Here is a 20,797-nt window from a genome sequence, read left to right on the forward strand (position 1 = left end):
GTATACATGCTTTACCCACATGTACTTTCTTATTCTTCCAAGGCACCAAGCAACAATAATCTCCGCATGTATATTGACTGGTATTGTAGCATAAAAACGCTGCTGCATTATGGGTAATTCTACCGCTGAGAGTGACGTATCGTAAAGCCCCGCCTGTGATTGAAATCATGCCAGACTGATTTATGCCCCATGTAATTCAGTCTGGCTGTCCAGGCTATGAAATCTGTGCTTTGGAGCCCTGACTTCTTCCCTTTTGAGTGGCCTTTAAGCCTATGTTGGTACAGGACTCATTTTACCATCAACAGTACAACTAGCTTTAGCTAGTATCGTCAAAAAGTCTTTTGCCTTTGTTTGATGCTTGAACATGTAGCCCCAAAACTCCTTCATGTCCGTGCCATATAAAGTTTCTTTCCTGAACAGAATGAAATCTGGACATTCCAGTGTTAATTATACTTGCAGAGCTGTTTGAACATAGGACTGGGACACCTTCAGGCATATGAACCCAACTTGTGATATCTTCCTGATATCTTGCAAGATTTCTTTTCCCACGCTGTCACACAAGGGAGAAGAGTATTCTGAGATTACCTTGACGTACGCTTACAGATTTGTCTCCAATTAACTCAAATGTTGTTTAACAAACTATAAATTAGTCACTACACTGTTATTTTACCAGTGTAGTGACTAATTCAGTTTACCTATGCTCCAATTATCTGGAACAAACTTCCAGAAAACTGTAAAGATGTGGTAAACCTTAGTTCCTTTAAATCAAGATTAAAAACACATTTCTTTAAAATTGCCTTCAACTGTCCTAGTTAACTGAATCACCAAATTTTTTTTGTTCTATTTTCTATCTATATTTTATTCCTACTTGCTTTTATTCTGTTTTATTTTGTTATATTTTAATCATGTAAAGCACTTTGCATTGTCTTTGTACTGAATTGTGCTATATAAATAAATTTGCCTTGCCTTGCCTTGCCTTACCAGTTTACACAGGTAAACTAAATTTGAAAGAAAGTAATAAAATCTGCCAAGACAACGACTTTCGTTATTCTGACAAGCAGACCAAAGTGATCTTACTCATTCTCACTGACCTAAGAGAGAAAAACTTTAGACGGATTTAACGTCAAGCAGTGAGGAAAAAACAAAAAAGACAATTGTATGTAAATATCTGGCTTCAGCTTAACAATGAGATGAACTGGCTCACCCACACAGTTCTGTATATCAAAGACTAAACTTGCCTCTACTGAGAAGGCAAAGGCTCTTTGGAGCATGAAGGACACTGCCAAAAACATCCAATGACTCTGTGGTATGAGACCATTTCTGAGCAGTGGTCTGCTGGGGGCAGTGTGTGCATGCAGCATGATGGAAGGGGGGGGGGGGGGGGGTTGTGGTCACCTGGCCAGCTCAGTCCTCTCCTCCAGACTCTACTGAGCAGGCAGCTATGACAAGCCAGCATTAATCACGGAGACTAGATCTCTCAGCCTGCATATGGCAGGTGCTCCGAGGAAGTCCCTCACCATCAGACTGATCCCCTCACACTGTGAAAGTCTCTCACAGGTCATTTACAGTCATGGCAAATACAATGTTTTCTTCACTGTAAATACAGCCAAAGCAAAATCTCCGCGGACCCTTGTCGCTTCAAAATGAGAGAGAGAAGGAAAGCATTATCCAGGGGCTGCTAATTAAAGTACTTGATTGATTGATCAACTGCAGATCCACGTGTGTAAAAGTAGGAGTCTTGACAGGCCGCTGGACAGAATCATTCAAGTGTGTGGTGATATAGTGCCAGGATGGAAATAACTTGGCCAAAGAGATTAAAGACAAGCAGTTGTTGCTGTGCATCAATTTAGAAGGGGTTATAAAGCCATTTTCAACTGTTCAAACTCTATCATTTTACAGTGAGGGATATTTATTATAAGTGGAAAACATTTGGGCCGGCCAGGGATATCCACTTCCTCCCAGAAGTGGACATCCCAACAAAAAATTGCATTCAGGGAAGGTGATGCTCAGAGGGGGAAAATAGCTCTGGCTCAGACTCCAGCAGCCTCACTTAGCATGTTAAAGGTTTATTAAAAAGAACAGAGGGTATGGTCCAGCCGACGCCCACCACACCTGAATTTAACTTAAATCCATCCATCCATCAATCAATAATCTGTACCCCAGGCCTGTAAATAGGCTTTTATTTTACAGGTTAATATTTGTCATTTTATCAAAGTTGTTCATTAGTATTATTTTTTTATTATTATTACTTTGGTTTCCTTAGTAGCTTTTATTGTATTATATTTTTTACATCATATGACTTCCACTCTGTGTTTTTATGTAATTTTGAATACCCAAACATCTGTTATTTCATAAATGATAAACAATTTCACTGAGGTTTGAATGTTGTACGTGAATCCCCTGTTTCTCTCCAATGTGAAAAAAGTCTTGTCTGTTGAACAAAATCAGGGCAAATGCTATAATTCAAGAATAATTTGGCCCAGCCGAACAGGTAGTTGATGCAAATGGAGATTTCTTTATTTATAATTAGACCAAAGTTATTGCAGACGAGTTTGACATCTTCTTACAACTGAAAATATTAGGTAGTGTTTATATTAAACATGTAAACACTACAATATTTATAGTCACAACTAATTTGCAATGTCCGTCTCTGGAGGGGCCTTTAAAAACAACTTAAAAGAAGGTACGTCAAAAAGTACGTCACAAAGTATTTGTCTTTTATTAACCACACATTTTACAATTCTCTTTAATGACATGGTAAATAAGACCACATCAATCCAATGAGATTTATTCAAAAGCAGATTTTTTGCACCAAAATTTGGTTTTAATTTACTTGTTAAAATTGGCTAAACACAGCAAACATTTTCAAACAAAGACTTCCCCAAATCCTGTTCAAATTGCTGAGAATAGACAAAGTTGGTTTCATTATTTTTTTCTGTCAAGTCCAAAGAATCTGACAGCTGGATGACCATCTGTTAATAAGTCAAATGTACAAAGCCCTACAAAATGTACAAGAGACTAAATCATTGATTGAAATTTTGCATGCTCATATTTGATGGAGCACATATTTTAGATAGATAGATAGATAGATAGATAGATAGATAGATAGATAGATAGATAGATAGATAGATAGATAGATAGATAGATAGATAGATAGATAGATAGATAGCGTTTGAAAACTCAAAAATACTATCATTAGAACACCGTTCAGTGTAGTGACTTCTATAAGTCTACAACTAACCATTCTCATTTCTATCTGTCGCCAGTGCACTGAGCCTTTGCGCTCCCTTAAAAACACACACCGGAAGTTGTGTCTTTGTCACTGGACCAATCAGCTGTGAGGTTTATAGACGCATCGGACAGCAGCAGGTTAAATTAGTAGAAACATAGTAATTCGTTTATAAATCAACGTGTGTTAATCTAGTAATGTTTTATTTTTATTTTGGGTTTTTTGTTAAAATGGGCGTTATTGGAGTACATATTTTCTAAAACAACCGACGTAAAATAAGAACACGGAAGCTACTGTTAGCAAACAATAGCTAGCTGAGTTAGCTTAACAGACATGAAAACCCGGTAGCTGACAGAAGCGGTTGTTTTACATAAGCAACTTTCTGGGTGTAAAGTTATGATAACCAGGAGCTAAAACACCCTATGTAGCTCTATATTGTTAAAGTAACCCGGCGGATGACGAGCCCGATGTCTTTATATATCAGTTTTCTGCGTTACGCTGCTTGAATTTCGGCTAGCAGGGTGAAGTTAGCTTAGCTGCTACATAAACAGACAACATCCAGCAAACTGGACAAAACATTGGATTTAGTTGGCTTTAAATCGGGATCGGCGGGTTCGCTGACTCCTCAGAAGAAGATGAAGAAGAGGAAGGAGCTGAACGCCCTGATCGGACTCGGAGACAGCAAGCGAAAGAAGACTAAAAAGGGGTCAGGGCACCGACTTCTCCGAACCGAACCACCGGGCTCGGAATCAGAATCGAGCTCGGAGGATGATGACTTCAACACCCTGAACGGCGGAACTAACTTTGGGAAGTGAGTGATCTGCTGCTGTATAAGTCAGTGTATGAATATATTTGATTTTTTTTTTCAAGGTCTTTGCTAAAATATGTTAAATTGGTGTTTGAATTCCAAAACAAACTCTCAAGATCCTTTTCCTTCTTTAAATATGTTCCTGTACCCCAGAGAAAACAGTCAGCTCCGTAAGAACTGCATGCTGCTTAAAAGAAAAAAAATGTAAATATTTAAAATTGTTGTTTGAGGAATTGTAGCCATAAATTATTACACGAACTCCCTTAAACATGTTCGTATTGTGTCACATTACATTACTGTCACAAACGTAAATCATAGGCATTTTATATGATGGACTAATACAAAGTGCTGCACGATCATGAAGTGGAAGAAAAATAACACATGGTTTTCAAAGTGTGGCGTGCCGCTGTATGCGGTGCCTTTTACTTCAATACGCCTTTTACTTCAATACCCCTTGTGTGTTCAGTGGCCTTCAGAAGCCTCATGGGTAGTAAATAGAGACCACTAGTGTTGAATTGAATTTCTTATAATACAGCTGTTCTCTAAAGGTCTGATTGTTACGCTAGAGAGTAATAGTCAAAACCCTCATGAAGGCTTATGGCCCTTTCCCATCAGTGCCATGTCAGTGCGCCGTGGCACGGCTCCATCCAGTTTGCCTGTGCAAATTCTCAGTTATCCAGGTCATTGCAACAGCAAACAGGCTTAAAGCAGAGGCAACCGGACATTTGTTCAATTCTTTTTGAAGACATTCAAACACCTATCCAGGAGTCTTTGTCAATTCTGGCGGCTCGCACTCTATCCAGTTATTTGGGTTTTCCATTAGTAGCGTTTCCATGGTACCAGCCCCCTTTTTTTAAAATACCTTCTTGGCGGAGTTGGGCTGAAAATGCATCGTCAGAAGACGCCGGTCACTGATTGGGTAGGGGGAGGCGTCACTCTTTGCTTCACTTGTGCAAAACCCCTTAACAAGAATCAGACCCGCCGTTAGTAAAACCTCACAACAGCGACTCTGAGAGTACTCTATTGAAAGAAAACGGAAACATCTGAAATCCACACCGGACCAACACTGAGGCGCAGGTATTTTTGAGCTTGATGGCTGAGGAGAAGACGCAGAGTGAGCTGGGCGGAGCAACCCAAAACGAGAAGGGGACCACGTCTGCAGGGGACACTGCAAAGATATTGAAGAAGGTACAGTCAGATCGTAGTGGCATTAAAATCACAGGCGTGCGTACAAAAAACACGCTAAAAACGCACATTACCCTGAAAACTGCATCACGGCGGGGGGACGCCACGTCCTGTGTGGACCTTTTTCATCAGCAGGGAGAAGAAAACTGGTCCGAGTTGATGGGAATATGGATGGAGCTAAATACAGGGCAGTCCTGTAAGAATCCCTGCTAGAGGCTGCGCAACACTAGGTTAAGGCCTTCAGTTTGTACATTTAGTGTCCCAAAATGGGAAATGAGTGGGGATGAATACTTTTGTAAACTCTGGCTTTAGCAGCTCATGCTTTCAAGACCAGTTCCTGTCGAGCATGCGCATCGTTCCCACACATGCGGCCTTCTAAGAGTCCTTGTCCATGAATAATAAAAGAGGCTGTGCAGTTTTAAAGTCTAATGTTACATGTCTTTTTTTTTTTTTTTTTTCTACAGAAGAAGCTACTCACAGTGCTGCAACGTGTGCTACCCGTTGTTTTTGTTCATCATACTAGCCGCCTGTGTCATGGCTTGTGCTGGACTCATATGGATGCAGATTGCACTGAAAGAAGATTTGGACTCCCTGAAGGAGAAGTTGCACAGCAGTAAGTGTCACAAAGCAGTCTTGTGATTTCAATAAACAAAACATTGCCTTTTGGTCATGTGAACCAGTTAATTTTCTTCAAAGGTCTTTAAATGTTTTTGGCACTGTTTGTAACACTTTATGTTCCTGTTTTTTTTTTTTTTTTTAAGTGGAATCCAGCCAGAAAGTGTCATCGAGTGAAATCCCCAAAATGGGCGAGGACTTGAAAAATCTGGAGAAAAAACTTAATGACATTGAAAACGGGGACCGGGGAGTGAACAAATTCTGGTCTAACCTGACAGAAATTAATCGTAAGGTCAGCTATGTCTGCTAATAATACTTTTTGTTCAAATAAAAATGCATGTGTCCTGTTTTAAGGAAACGCCAGCAGAGAAAATTTCACATTTTGGTATTTCTGGGAAATAAACTTTTCGAAAAAGGACAAAAGATGCTGCAGTTGTCATTGAGATCTTTTTCTAAATTCTCCCTTTAACCAAAATTCTTGCTGTAATTTTGTTCTGTCTTGCAGTACTTCTGTAAATCTGGGCCAAAATAAAATTTCAGTGCTCTGTCTAAACAACATTTTGACAACTATTAGTCAGATTTAATACACTTTACAACTAATGTTCTACTAGGTACATGTGGTTTTTCAGAGGAATTAAACATACTTTATACACTTTTAGCTACACTATGTGTTTTGTTTTAACAGATCACGTCCCTGGATTCTGCTGTTAACCATTTAAAAACCAATCTGAAATCCTCCGCGGATCTAATCTTACTTCCATCCTCAGTTGAAGAGCTTCAGAAGGTAAAGGCAACCGAAGCTTGAGCTTTAACAGTTTGCTCCGGTTTCACTAACCTCAAGCACATTTTTATTTCTATTTCAGAGTGTTGCCACAATTGGCAGCACGCTCACGCGTGTACAGCATGACGTGGAAACGATGCTTGACAAGCAGAAGGAAGAGGACGTGTCAAAGAAGACTTTGGTAATTTTAAACCTGACGCGTTTGTCATAGTTCCTGACTAGCTAGTTGCTTGGTCGTCTATTTTTCCTTGTTCGTTGTCATCGCAGTCATGGTGATAGTAAATGTTCAGACAGAAGCCAGTTGGACTTCTTTTCCTTTTTGAACATCTTTCACCCATAGTCACAAACTTTATGTTTTTACAATAGTTTCCCTTTGGGCTAAAAGCGGTAATGTTTTGCCTTTTATTCCACACATTTTAAACTGCTATTACATTGCCTAACCTCGCCTGCAAGCTGAACTCTCGCAGTACTTGTGGATTCACAAACACAGAAGAACCCATCTTGTACCGCTCCCGCTTCAACCATTTGTGACCGAAACAAAAAAACGGTTTGGGCCAATCACGTTGCAGTATTATGGTTTAAGGCACAGTCCGCTGTGACGAAAGGAAGAGTTGCCGAACCAACATAAACATGGCTGCACAGGAGGACACACGTGTAGCTGCTGCTATCGCATCTGTTTTCTAAGAATCCACGAGTTTATCCTTGAAAGAAAAACAAGAAGTGCCCTGACTTGGTCACCTTGTTATGTTTTCTCATAGCGGCTGCTGCTTACATTAGACCCTTTTCCATTACAAGCCCGAGGCTCTTGTTTCCCGGGGTAAACCAAAGTCAGGGGCTTCTAGGTTAGTCGTGTTTCCATTTCTAGGGGCCATTTATGTAAAACAGCCTCAATGACGTAAAGGTCGTTGCAAGGAAAAACTGCAGTACCAACCAGATCCAGCAGGTGGCGAGAAGAAGAAAACGGTCAAACAGACAAAGTCAGAGAAGTTGTATCCATATCCTGCCATTCAGGCTGCCACTCATCTGGACTCAGGAGAAACAGGAGGACAACGCACAACAGACTTACAGGACCCTATTTATCCCCACCAGGCTCCTCTCTGTTCTACTGCTGTTGGTATAAATACATAAAAAATTAAGCACAGCTTGTTTCTGCCTGGACGGGTGTGGGTGTGTGACAGAAGTGGAGGATAGACGTGACTGATCTGTGCTCATAGTTTGCCTTCATTCGGCAAACTTTAGAGCTTCATGAGTAGAATTTTTCCTCAGCCATGCTGACATCAACCAAGACTATTTTTAAGTACAGTTTTGCGGACTTTTAATCACAGCAAAATAATTTTTTATAGGTTATAGGTTATTCCCGCTGAGCAGGTCTCCTCCGCTTTCTCCGTGCGCACACAGCCTGGGCCAAGAACTGTTGTGAAACAGTTTATAATTAACTCGAAACGCTGAAAACAACCTGCCAGGATTTTCACATTTGATATCTGTTATATGCAGATATCCCCCACTAACTTAGTAAACGCTTTACATTGACTTTACCACCGCGAAGAACAGACCTAGTCTGTGGGAAATCACAGATTAGGTCAACACAGCAGCAGTGTGGTTTCGTCTGTCAGCGGGTGTCTGCCGTCCCGACAAGTCAGGATTAATATTGGCTCATAATCCCGATGCACTGACTGCACAGATGAAGTTTGGAGGTGTACTTAAAGACATCTTAAAACAACTTTTTTGTGATAAATTAAGGTTATTAAATCGATAGGTTTGTAAACTCCTCATCTCCGTACCTCTCCTTACTCCACCCTTGTGGCGGACAGTTTTTATTGCTGCACGCAACCTCGCCCCCTCAGCAATCCCCGGGAAAGAAGAGCAAAGTACTGGGTCTCCCGCAACTCCCACCCGCTTGACGGACCAAAGTCAGAGGAAAGTGAAATTAGCAGGGTGAATGTTTATGGAAACGCTACCCAGGATTTTGAGTGGCAATGGAAAAGGAGCTATTTTCATTGGATTCCATTATTGGCTAAAACCAACTTCATGTAGCCGGGCACTAGGTTCCGCATTGTCCAATCAGCTCGGAAAGTTCTGCTGAATGTCCCTCCTTTCCCCAAACAGATTTGATAGGAGCTGTCCCAGTTCGATAATGTGCAGAACGGAGAGTGCTGCACATTATCAATCTGGATGGTCAGGTTAACACTTGCCTCATGGGAATTTAATTGCGTGTTCGAGGTTACAATCCAACATACTCTGCAAATGATACTTTTTTGCTCATTGAAATTAACTATTTTCATATCTGGCCTTGAAAAGTGCCTTCTTTATTACCCTGTATTACGTCAGAATGAGTTACAGTTGAAATCAGACATTGTAGTCATACGAAAACATTGACTTTGTTATCCTTAAGCATAATTGAACATAATTGAAATTAATGTTATTGTTTTTTGCCTTAAGCAAAAAAAAAAAAACAAGCGGCAGGGAACTAAATAACCTCTCCCAATGTGAAAATCTTTGTGGTCTTTGTTACAAGTTTTACAACCCCATAAATGGTTCAGCGCCTAAAGGTAAACTTTCACATGAGCAAAGCTAAAGACTTTTTCATCAGTCCAAAGCGGGGCTGGACAATTAAGAAAAAAAGCATAGCGATAAAATAGAAATCATATTGATCAATATCGATATTTTTCAAAAACAAATTGCAGCCCTGGTCATTTTCTGCTGTTGTTTAATGACCTATTTGTACATAAAGAAGACTGAAATTAAACTTTTATTCAACCAACTTTTATCGGACTGCAAGTTTTTTAAAAAAGGGGAGAAAAAAAGAATCGGGTGCTTTCTGATCTCTTTGAGGGGACGGAGCTTGATGATTGACCATTCCTGGATGTACACTTGTTATTGGTTGGGGGGATGTAATGATTATAGTATCAACCTACATGATACGCTAGAATACAAAAGGAAGGAAAACTGTTTTTCTATTGAACATTTTATTGACCCTTTTTTTTCCCCCCTATTGCACCACACTTCTATCAATCAATATATATTGTTGTGGAATTATCGTCCGGCCCTAATCCAAAGTATACAATTCTCTTTGCAGCTATATAGATCTTTTTTTTAATGTTTTTACATCTTTAGGCTCACTAGAAATCCTGCTGAAAGTACCTTTTTTCATTGGCGCCTCAAGCAACTTAACAGCTATTGAGGTTAAGTAAATGTTTCTAGTGCATTGGCGAAATGAGGTTTCAGTGTAATCTTCCTTCGATTCATAACTCTAACATTTGTCTTGTTCAAAACTGAAGAAAATCTACTTCTGTACGTTCAGGCTTATTGTGCTGATCTTCCAAATCATGGCATGCATCCAAATGATAAGCAGCAGCGATCGCCGCCACCACCGCCAGATTAATACGTGTGTTAACCCACGCATGTAAGCAGCTTGGCAGTTCTAGTCAAGCCTGTGTTAAAGGAGACGTTGGGATAAGAGGGTCCTGTCATTTTCTTTTTTTTTTTTTTTTTTTTTTTTTTTTTTGGGATCTCTGCCTTGGCTTTGCATTCATAATACATTAAATGAGTGCCAATCTATTTTGAGAGCGTAGATGCTATGAACTAAAACTGGGTCAGATATCTGAAAGAATGGAAGATATTTGTCTTCATTTCTTTACGAGCGCGACGAGATCAAAGAAAATCACCAAATATTTATATGTGGATGTATTTCTGAAACCGAGACCTCAGTAATTTTGTTTTATTTCCTATAGCTTTACAAGCTATGCTTACAGTGGCTCTGAAAAAGTGTACACACTCCTGTTAACGCGGGTTTTGTGATGTAAAACCGACAACAGGATTTAAACAATAACCAATAAAAAAAACAAATCTGTTAAAAGAATGGTTGCATTTGTGTGCACACACCTTTTAACTGATTTATTTATTTATTTTTATTATTATTTTTCTCCCAGTTTAAACATGCAGTATTTTTATGAGAAGTCTGTCAGTATCCCACATCTTGTTTTGACAGTATTTGCCCGTTCTACCTTTTAAACATTTCTTCGGGTTTATCAGATTTAGAGGACATCCCAGGTTTCCTGATATATCTTGTTCTGGACTCTGGCGAGGTCATTCTAAGGCTTTTGTGTTCCCAACATGTATTCGTCCTTCATCCTTTATTTTCTGCCCGACACCTCAAGGTTTTGAGGCCAAAACCTTTGAGGCCAACATCAAATGCTCACACCAGACACAAATGACACGTAATGCTAAAGATCAGAAAGTGCAGGAAGGCTAGATGAAAAAGAGAGGAAATAAAAAAAATTAAATGTGGGTATGTAACAACAGATGATCATCTCAGTGCCTACTATATAATATCTTTGCTAGAGCCAGATGTTTTAATACCGCGCAGCTCCGGTTCTAATTCATCTGAAGGAAACAAACCCCAGATCATGATGCGGCCACCGCCATATTCAGTTCTGGGTTAAATAGGACGCTGTTTTTGTGGCATATTTACCAGTTAGACTTTAGGCTTGAAAGTTTAATTTTGGTTTTATCAGAACGTAACGTCTACAAGGTCCTGTGAGATTTCAGCCAGACTTGGAAGAGAGGAGGCAGTTTTCTCATGTGGAACGCACCCAGTAGTTATTTGAAGTGAGTGCAGCTGTTTCGGTGTTTCTGTCGGCCCCCTCACAGCCTCCTTAACCACTTTAAGTCTCATTCTTTTCCTCAAGTGTGGAGAAATGTTCAGGTTTCGTAATGCCTCTCTTGTCCACTATTTTCTCTGATTTGCTCACCGTGCCATTGTCTTTGACTCTTTTCTGACTGATGTTGTTTAGCGGTTAAAAAATGTAAATACTTTTTAACCTCTCTGCAAACTGTGGCTTTTGCTAAACTGTGCAAATAAGGAAATTCAAGTAAAATCCTTTCCAGGACCCTTTTATTTCAGGCTCATCAGATAAACTATATTAGATGGGTGGTGTAAACTCAAGAAGAGTGAATTGTCAGTCTCATTATTGCACATACAAAAAATGTCTTCAGAATGTCTCCCGTTGTTTGCACATGAATTGAACACTAAACTGCAGTTATATTTATGTCGTGTATCATTTCTGCAGGACATCACAGACCTAAAAAGAGCCATGGGTGAGGTCAACAAGACCGAGGAGCAGCACCATATGTGGACTGATGAGCAGATCCACATTCTTCTGTCTACTGTTGCAGATCTTCATCAAAGAATGGCCTCATTGGAGAATGGGTCAAAACACAGCGTGAGTAATGCCCTAATTCTTTGGTGACTGATTTATCTCTTTTTTTTTTTTTTCTGCATTTATGGTAAAGGACAGATCTTGCTGCTCTCCCTTAACAGCAGCAGATAAGAGCTGATCGCCTCATCAGGATAACAAAATGCATCTTTACTCAGTTGTTTTTTTGCAACTCGTTTTCCTTACTACATTTTCCTTACTGTCATCATTAAATATAAAAAGTTATATACGTGTAAACGCTTCCAAAACTTTTGTCAAGTTGAGCAATTTGTCCCAATGTTAAAAAAATGATTAGCTTAAGTGCCAGAACACGCTGTGAATTTCAGATAATGAACCCCTTTTAAAGTTAATTTTAACTATTAAAAAAAATTAAAATAGTATTGGTAACAGCCTAATACTGAACTTATTCCATGGATTTCAAACACAGTAATTTAATTGCTTCCTTCCTGCCATTCAACTGCAGTATAATGATGCCGTAGCTTCGCCGAGTATGAGCAGCCAAGAGCCTGTAACCGAGAGGGTGACGGAAACAACAACCCTGAAAGCAACACCTCAGGATTTGGAAGGTAGTGATTTTGGAAAAAAAAAAAAACTCTTTATCTTCAGGGCTTTCTTTGCCCTGTGTAGCTGTTTAACACGACCCTTCACTCCTTCCTGCGACAGACATGTCCACGCCGCTGACAAAGCCACAGATAAGCAGACGTCCTCGCTTCTTGACTCCAAAGCGATCTAGGAGGAACGCTGGAACAAAATGTCCACAGACGGTGTCCCTGCCTGGTGTCAGTTCTCTAAAAGGTGAACCACACCACACAGTTCATTAAAGATTTGTTGTTTCTCTTGTGGAGCTAAGCCGGGGTGCGTTCTGCCTAATTTCCCGTAGATTAGAAAATGGTGGGCTGTGTTACATTTTGGTTTTAATCAGACTGAAATGCCAGCTATAGCTTGAGCAATAAGCATATTGATAGAATCATCATGGCTGAGCAAAAATTGTTATTAACATTTTTTTCCCCTAGCACTCATGCTGCAACCCCCACACTGCCTCCCCATGTTGGAGTTTGATGTAAACAATTTAGTGTTGCCCTTAAGTTGAGTTTTGTGGTCGATTTGCATTTATTTGAAAAAGCTTGACTCACAGACAACCTTTTTTTGTAAATTTTGACTTCTCTGCACTAAAACACGCTTGGGTCTAACAGCAGCATTGAAAAACTTTTTAAATATTTCTAAATGTTTTTAAATGTTTCCCTGGTTCAACACACCAAATCAATCGAATTAGTCATTAGATGCCATATGGGAAGCTAATTCAGCTATTTGATTCAGCTGAATTGGTGCAGGAACACTTCTTACATACGCAGGTCACCGGGCCCTGAGGGGTGGAGTTGAAAACTAAAGAATGCAGATCTCTTCCTTCATGCTGACATTTCCCCAATTTTGGCCAAAGTTTCCAAATTCAGCGTGGTTCATTGCAGACAGATTGAAAGCTCAAGGATACAACTTTGCTCTTCTTTGTTCAGCCTTGCTGTTATCTGCTGAAAATCTCGCTCTCTCTTTCTCGCCCTCAAGGACCATGAATGGTTGCTTACTTTTTAAACACCTCACAGATACTGAGAATAGATATCTTGGAGTCTTGTTTACTTAGTAAGAACTGCCACGTTGCAGAGTGTTGTTTGGTTGACCTGGGGGCACCTCGATATGGTGCGTTCACTGATTTTAGAAGAAATATTCAGTATTAAACTTAGTTGTAAAATACAGGTGTCCTCTACAGCCAGGAAAATATGGAATATGTTTTTATTTTTATTTTGAAGGTCTAGATAAGGATGGAAAAATTTTATTAAGTATTAAGTACAAAAAGCAAGAATCGAGTCTTCATTGTCATTATGTAACCATAAAGAGATTTTGGTGAGACACAGATCTAACGATGCCTAACAGATGAGATGTAAATTACAATTATTTATAATTATTATATTATTTATATTCAAATGGCATGTTTTAGTTTGTGTTACCTTATAATTTAATTTCAACTTATTACTTATTTTGGTTTTTGACTTACTGACTGAATGTACACTTTGTATAGAAAAATTTTAAGTTCTATTTTGCTACTTTTATACTTAGGTTCAACTGGACCTGAGGTTCTAAAACTGGGTCTTGTTCAATGCCAAACAAAGAATTCAAGTTTTTTTTATTGTTCTTTTGACAAACTGAATAAATGTACCAATTATTACAAAACAGTCCATTAAATATATCAAAATCTGCATTTTGTCTAGGATGCTTTAGGCCTTATTGAAAAGTCCTTACAAAGCAGTGAAGTGGCACTATTGACTCTGAAAACAGGGAACCTAGTCTCAATATTGTTTTTTGTCAAGATTTGTAAAGGTGTTTATGAAATATGTTTTCACTTCCATTTGAATAAAGATGACAATGTCTGGAAAAAAAAAATATACCCTTATCAATAATCAGGCGAATAATCCTTTATATGCATTGCAGCAATCAAGCCCTTCTCACCAGCTTTTCACACGTTTCTGTCTGTATTTATATGATTTATCTTTAATGATGAGCTATAAGTCGTTGAGAGTGGAAGACCTCCCTGCCATCACCCTAATCTTTAGCTCTCTCCACAGACTCTCTGTTAGAGTCTGGCTGGGCCATTCCTTAATATTAGCGGAAAACATGTTAGTCAAAGAAAGGCTTTTTCAAGATAATTAAAATGATTTGGGCATTAAGTGTAAATGTTAAGAATTTATACTCAGGTTGCCCGGATTTTCTTGAAAACTCCAGAAAAGAAATTTGGAAATGCAAGTCTGGAAAAGGATGGGATTTTAAAACTATAAAAGTTTGGGAACCCTAAAAAAAAGCCTTATTGTAGAAGGATATCAGAACAGAACAAACTTTAGAAAGCTCCCTAGAAGACTTGAGCGGTGAGTGGTCACCGCTCATCTGCAATATTTGATCTTTAGCAATAATTTTGGCTTTAACATCATGACAATGCAATGTTTGTTACCGCTGTATTCTGTTTGCACTCAGAAGAGATCGTTTTCAAATGCCCGGTCACAAACTCAACTAGAACTCACTAAAGTCTAAATGTTTGCTTGGACAGTTGGAGGCTTCCTCCCAGTCTTACGAATCATTCTTTGTTCGAGCCTCTCTCAGGTTTTATCTTGTTAGATCAGTGACACTGTCGGTACTACTACTTGTAAACATGCCCTCTCTGTGTCTAGATTCATGAAAGTCTTTATTTTCTATTTATTTATTTTGCTAAGAAGTAGATTGTTTGGGCAATCTACTTAGCAGATTGCCCAAACAACCTCGTCTTCCAGTACTTTAGCCTTCTGGAAGACGAGGAATGCAGCACGTTGACATGTCTCGGATGGTAAAGAAAACCACTTTAAAAACCCGACCCCTGTTGATGGATTTGTTTCTCGATCCTTATCCAGACCTTGAAGACATCTACCAGAAAGCCGGGGTCAGGCGCGACTCCCTCGGCGTCACCTACCAAGACCTGAAGACGCAGTTTGGGCCATCGGCTCCCAGCGAAGACGCAGTGGCGTGCTTCGATGATGGAGACCGGAGGTACTCGGTGACGGAGCTGAGAGCTGCTGTGGGTTTGTGAGCTCGCCGTCACTGAGAGCAGTGAACAGTATTGGAACACCCAGCAGGGTCTGGGAGGGGGTCGGGGGGGGATACCCCACCCTCGTCTGTAGTTGCTGCACCTTTTGTGAACTGAATATTTATCTTTCTGATGGTGGTAAAAGTGGCACTGGTATGCCCTTCCCTCACACCTCCCTCCTCCCCCCCAGGCCTACTTAAATATATTGTCAGCATACAAGTATTGCTTGAATTTTAACCAGTAAATCCATAAAGGTGTCGGTATGAATCTGATCTTATTTTAACCGGTTCCCGGAATCATGTTGGTAAACCTCAAATAAGTCCCCTTTTCCACCATAAGTCTTCAACTTGAATTGTTCATGTATCCAGTTGTATTTAGTTTTTATTCTTTATTTTTCGTTTTGATTCTGTGTCTCACCCCGATGTAAATGCTTTTTGTTTGCTAAACTATTTTAGGATGTAAACTGCCAGCTATCGCAAAAAAAATGTCCCACGTGTCTACATCAACACCTGGCTCAACTCGCCCTAAAGCTTATGTGTAGGCCCGGAGAACGACTTTTTATGAATGTTTACAGATGACTACTAGAAATGGCTCTTTTCCCAGACTTTGGTTGTGTTTTTAGACCGTTTCCTAACTTCCCCTCTAAAACAATCAAGTATAAGAACAGTCAAAACTTTTGTATGGCTCTTTTCTAAGCTGAAACTGACATTTGAAGCTCTGCTTTCCTCCACCTTTTTAGAGTGGCAGTTGTGATCATGTGATTTGTCCATCTGGGCATTTATCTGTAGTTTTGTTGCGTGTTGTTTTTGCTTTTCTCCTCGCCTGATGTTTTGCAGATTTTGAAGGGCTACAAACTCTTTACAGGAGTTCGGAACGGATACTTATGTGAGGCACATGTAGCAATAAGTGAGGTATCACTGTGGGAAGAAGGCACGCCGAGCTCACAACATGTAACTAGTAGTGTGAAGGAACACTGACGATCACCATTTACTTGATACGTTTTATTGCATTATAAAGGACCTAATTATGTGTGGATTCACAAAAAGGTTCATGTTCAGACGTTGGTGTGCTCTGTAAAAATGTATTTTCAACTTTGGTTTGGTTGTTTAAATGTATCTGTAGAGATGATTGACCTGGTTTTTGTTTTCCTGTTTATTATTTTCAGGTTTCCCATTAGTTCTGACCTGGTTTAAAAAAAAAAGAGGTTAATTTATAGTTATTATTTTAAAATAGCAAGATTACCCTAAGTAGGTATAGCTTAGTAAATGATGTCTTTGAAGAGCTAACTTATTGCAGTAATTACACTCAAGTAAAAATCATAAACACTGCATTCTGCACAGAAGGACGTATTTCAAGCACTGATTTCCGTTCATTTTGATTATTACGGTTTACGGCAAATAAAAACTCAATGTACACTCTCAGAAGATAATGCTTAGCTTGCCATTCTCTATAAAAACCCACGCAATAAAAAAAAAATGATTTGATAACGCTGGCCAAACCCACAAGATATGTCCATATACTGTACACCAGTGCTTCTTTTGCATGAATTACTGCATGAGTGCGGTGTAGCACAGAGGCGATCAGACTGAGGCGTTAACTAACCTCCGGTTGCTTTAATAACGGGACGTCTCTCATCTACTGGTAGACAAAATGGCCTCAAAATGACGTCATGCCATTTAAAGAAAGTGTTTCTGTTTTAATATCCAGCACTATATAGCAAAAAAATAAGATAAAAGGAACCTAATCTATCAAAGAAAAATAATGCAATATGAATAAGTGCTGCTTGTAGCAGTAGCAGCATTTATTAATTTACCAAATTATTGATATTTAAACTTATACTCCAATAGTAGTAGCATCTTTCAGTTGTTTCCTCTGTAAAAGGATAACATTATGTAAAAAGAAAAAAAAACTAAAAAAGTACACCAGCTTCAAATTTGAGGTTTTTGTGTATCTTGTATTCATTAAAACCTAAGAACCAAATATGTAAACGGATATTCAGAAGAATCAACAAGCAAATCTGTCTATATTAAAACTGTACATCGAAATCTTCACGTCAAACGACATGAAATGGCATCAGTGATTTTTCTAAACCCCAAATATTTCCCCGTTTCCCATTCACCCATCAGCCGGTGATCACTTCCTGCCGTTTTGTTCTTCAGTGGAAACAGGTTTTGTCTCGGTTCTACTTTTAGAGCTTTACCGGTCCGTCTGCGCTCAGATGCCCCATCTGTGGGCAGACCAAGATACAGACTTGTTGCTGGAGACGAGTGGAGGATCTCATGTAAGGTTTTTGAAGGTGAGCAAACTGCTCTAGGGGAAATGAGTCCATTGCTATGCAAGTAGAAAAAGCTGTGACTTGTGGTTCTTACATTGAAAGCCAGGAGAAACGTGTGTTTCTGCAACCAACAGGGTTTGACGTTCAGCCAAGAAGTCTGGGCTCTCCTGGGCCTGTAAATTGTGTTCTGATGTCGTCACGTCAATAATGAGATGTGAAAACCGTATCATTGTGGACGGTATATCTACCAGGCACATTATTATCTTCCTCTAGAGCAGGGGTCTGCAACCTGCGCTTCTGGAGCCACATGTGGCTCTCTGGGACCCCCCGCAGCAGCACCTAATAATTTTGAACAAAGATTATCTCAAACTAAGCAGGCTTTTTCTTTTTTATTAAAAATAATTTAAAAAAAACAGACACAGGGTTTATTTTCTACTGGGTTGCATAGAAACTCCACAACATTAAAGGAACAAGAAATACCTTTTTTAATCATTAGGCTGCAAATGTATTTCCTTTGTCATAAACACAGTTTACCTTCCAAATAAAGTGCACATTGGTGGTGTTTTAATCAAATCAGTTGATTGGGTCAATTGGATCTTGAGTTTAAGTGAACATAAACAAAAAATGAATGTTTGATATAATAGGAGCAAGGTTCATTACAGCAATTCAACATTTAACAGCTTGAGGAAGGTGCTTCCTCCTTGCTTATCGTAAAAGATGAATTAAATATTTCTAAAACCCTAAAATAGTTCCAGCTCTGTTACTAAAGCACATGCATTTTTATCCAATCATATTTTTCAATCTATTTGAATCCTGGGCAAAGCTTTCTCTTTGCTGATCACTGCTGTAGACCAGTGGTTCCCTACCCTGGTCCTCAGGAACCACACGCCCAAATTAATGGCTGATTAAGAGGCTTTTTCAGCACTCAATTAAATGCAGAGGAGGTTTTGCAATCATTTGAATCTGGTGAGCTGGAGCAGACATCTGAAATATGCAGGACAGGGGGTCCCTGAGAACCAGGGCTGGGTTCCACTGCTCTAGACGACGGGTCAGAAAGGTTCGCTGATACTTCTGAGAATGCGCCAAATCCTGTAGGGAAATAAAATGCAAGTTTTTTTTCCTTCCACTCGACTTTCCACCAACCTGCTTGCGTACAGCTCTGAACGACCAGACTCTTTAGCAACTGTACATTTCTGTATTACAATCCCTTTTTCCGAGAAGCTGGAATGTGGGTTTTGGTTAGCTGTAAGGAATCATCAAAATTAACAGAAATAAACACTTGGAATATGTCACTGTGCATTGAATCTCTTATGAGTGTCACTTTTCAGCATTATTACTGAATTCATTTTTGGATGATACTCCAGATGCACCCTTTTGCATCAAAATGTTTGTAACCTAAGCAAAAAAAAAAAAGTACATCCAAGTCCACTGACTAAAAATGGTTTGAGTTGGTCTTGATGCTTTAAATGGAAAGGTTCGATTGCTCGTAACTGACCTCCAGATCAAGGGAAAGTTGACCAATTTACAGGTACATCTATTTTATTTTATTTTTTTTCCATGTTGCTCACCGTGGAACAATAATTTATGAATTTAAGTTTTGGGTTTTTTTTGCAGGACGATGGTTAGTCAAGCTTCTGTGTCTGCCAGATGTTTGGGTCCACGATGCAACTGTAAATGAGATGTTTATGAATGCGTGTTTTGTTTTTTTTGTTTGAGCACCAACCAATAAAGACAGCGAAAGGTTTGTTGGAGTCGCCTTGGTTTTGTGTGGCACAGGTTTTACTGAATTATGCTGCCCGACTCAAAATGACATTTACAAAAGATGGTGACTCTTAGCAGAACTATGTACACATGCTGCCTGTTTAAGGACAGATGAACAATCTCGACCAAGAAAAAAAAAAAAATGTTTTACAAGTTTTACTCTAGGCCAGAGCCCCTTTAGCCCTCCAGTCCTGGGACAAAAGCCCCAGCAACCCCTCTTCATCCTCTTCCCCCTCCTCTCCGTCGTCTTCCTCAGTCTCCATCTCTTCATCCTTTCTGGGCGCAGACTGGCTTTTCAGCACGTCCCTCCTGTCCCTCAGCAGCTCCACCCTCTTGTAGCACTCGATCTGCTCGTCGATCTCGTCGATCTGACGCTCCAGCCGCCCCTCTTCGTCGTCCTCCGCCACGATGGCCTCGGACTTGGTGTTCACCTGTCGGATCTCCTTCTGGAACTCTTCCCACTCCTTGTCCATGTGGTCCTTGGGGGCGTCGACGTTGCGGACCTTGGCGTCCCGCACAGGGTCGTCGAAGAAGCCCTCGGGCAGCGCCTCGGCGGTGTTGTCCTTCTTCTCGGCGCTCTTCTCCGGGACGTCCGCCTTGAGGATGGAGCCCGAGTGGGAGACGGCGGGCGCGGGCGGGATGGAGCTGTCGAAGAAGTCCGCCGGCAGCTCCGCGGCTGACGGCGCTGCGGGCGTGGGCTCACCGGCGTCTTCGTCGTCGTCCTCCTCCTCCTCATAAACTCCCGCTAAGAGGCTGAGTCCTGCCGATTTCTGCGCAGAGTCAGGCGCCTTTTCGGTGCCTTTCTCGAAGAAGTCTCCGGGCAACCCTGAGCCAGACTGCTCCGCCGGTTTGGTCTTTTTTCCGGCGACTTCCGCGCTGTCCGTCGCTTTCCTTTTCACCGGCTGACTCTGTGGCGCAGCTGGTTGACTCTTTGCTTCCTTCAACTCTGCAACCTTGTCCTTATGCGGTTTGCCCAGAACATGGGCTGGCCACAGCAGCTCAGACTTCACCTGCACGGCGCACAGGACGCAGCTGAGGTGACCCAAACTGTTGTATTTGGCGAAGGGAGATTCCACGCGCTTCTTCTCCGTGTTCTGCCTCTGCTTCTCCCTCATCAGCCGCCGCAGCTCTTCTTGGTTTACTACTTTCTTCCCTTTCTTGGACGCCTTGGTTGCCATTCTTGGGAACGAGGCGTGCTAGCTTAGCTACTTGTTGCTCCACAAACAGAAACGTCGCGCTTCGTGTTGTTTTGACTGTCGTGGCGGCTCGGGTCTTCAGCGCCACCACCTGGTGGGGAGGGCAACTCGCAGACGGAGAGCCACTAGG

General features: G+C 40.5%; 2 protein-coding genes across 2 annotated transcripts; one reads left to right on the forward strand and one right to left on the reverse strand.

Annotated features, from left to right (window-relative positions):
• Positions 1 to 3,313: 3,313 nt before the first annotated feature.
• Positions 3,314 to 16,572, forward strand: efcab14 (EF-hand calcium binding domain 14). Its single transcript, XM_012875897.3, has 9 exons — positions 3,314 to 4,040; positions 5,687 to 5,835; positions 5,984 to 6,129; positions 6,523 to 6,621; positions 6,701 to 6,799; positions 11,688 to 11,840; positions 12,298 to 12,400; positions 12,498 to 12,629; positions 15,263 to 16,572. Exons 1-9 carry the CDS (start codon positions 3,865 to 3,867, stop codon positions 15,436 to 15,438), a joined length of 1,233 nt encoding a protein of 410 aa, XP_012731351.2. The 5' UTR covers positions 3,314 to 3,864; the 3' UTR covers positions 15,439 to 16,572.
• A 3,017-nt stretch (positions 16,573 to 19,589) lies between these two features.
• znf830 (zinc finger protein 830) lies at positions 19,590 to 20,797 on the reverse strand. Its single transcript, XM_012875912.3, has one exon. It carries the CDS (start codon positions 20,647 to 20,649, stop codon positions 19,633 to 19,635), a length of 1,017 nt encoding a protein of 338 aa, XP_012731366.2. The 5' UTR covers positions 20,650 to 20,797; the 3' UTR covers positions 19,590 to 19,632.

The sequence above is a fragment of the Fundulus heteroclitus genome, chromosome 6, assembly GCF_011125445.2.
Source record: "Fundulus heteroclitus isolate FHET01 chromosome 6, MU-UCD_Fhet_4.1, whole genome shotgun sequence".
NCBI classification, from domain to species: Eukaryota; Metazoa; Chordata; class Actinopteri; order Cyprinodontiformes; family Fundulidae; genus Fundulus; species Fundulus heteroclitus.

What these genes read in the sequence shown, in the direction of transcription:
- efcab14 (XM_012875897.3), top strand. Translation starts at nt 3,865, where the DNA reads ATGAAGAAGAGGAAGGAGCTGAACGCCCTGATCGGACTCGGAGACAGC. An exon ending in GGCGGAACTAACTTTGGGAA is followed by an intron (nt 4,041 to 5,686) that starts GTGAGTGATCTG and finishes TTTTTTCTACAG; the next exon opens with AAGAAGCTACTCACAGTGCT. An exon ending in AACACCTCAGGATTTGGAAG is followed by an intron (nt 12,401 to 12,497) that starts GTAGTGATTTTG and finishes TTCCTGCGACAG; the next exon opens with ACATGTCCACGCCGCTGACA.
- znf830 (XM_012875912.3), bottom strand. Translation starts at nt 20,649, where the DNA reads ATGGCAACCAAGGCGTCCAAGAAAGGGAAGAAAGTAGTAAACCAAGAA.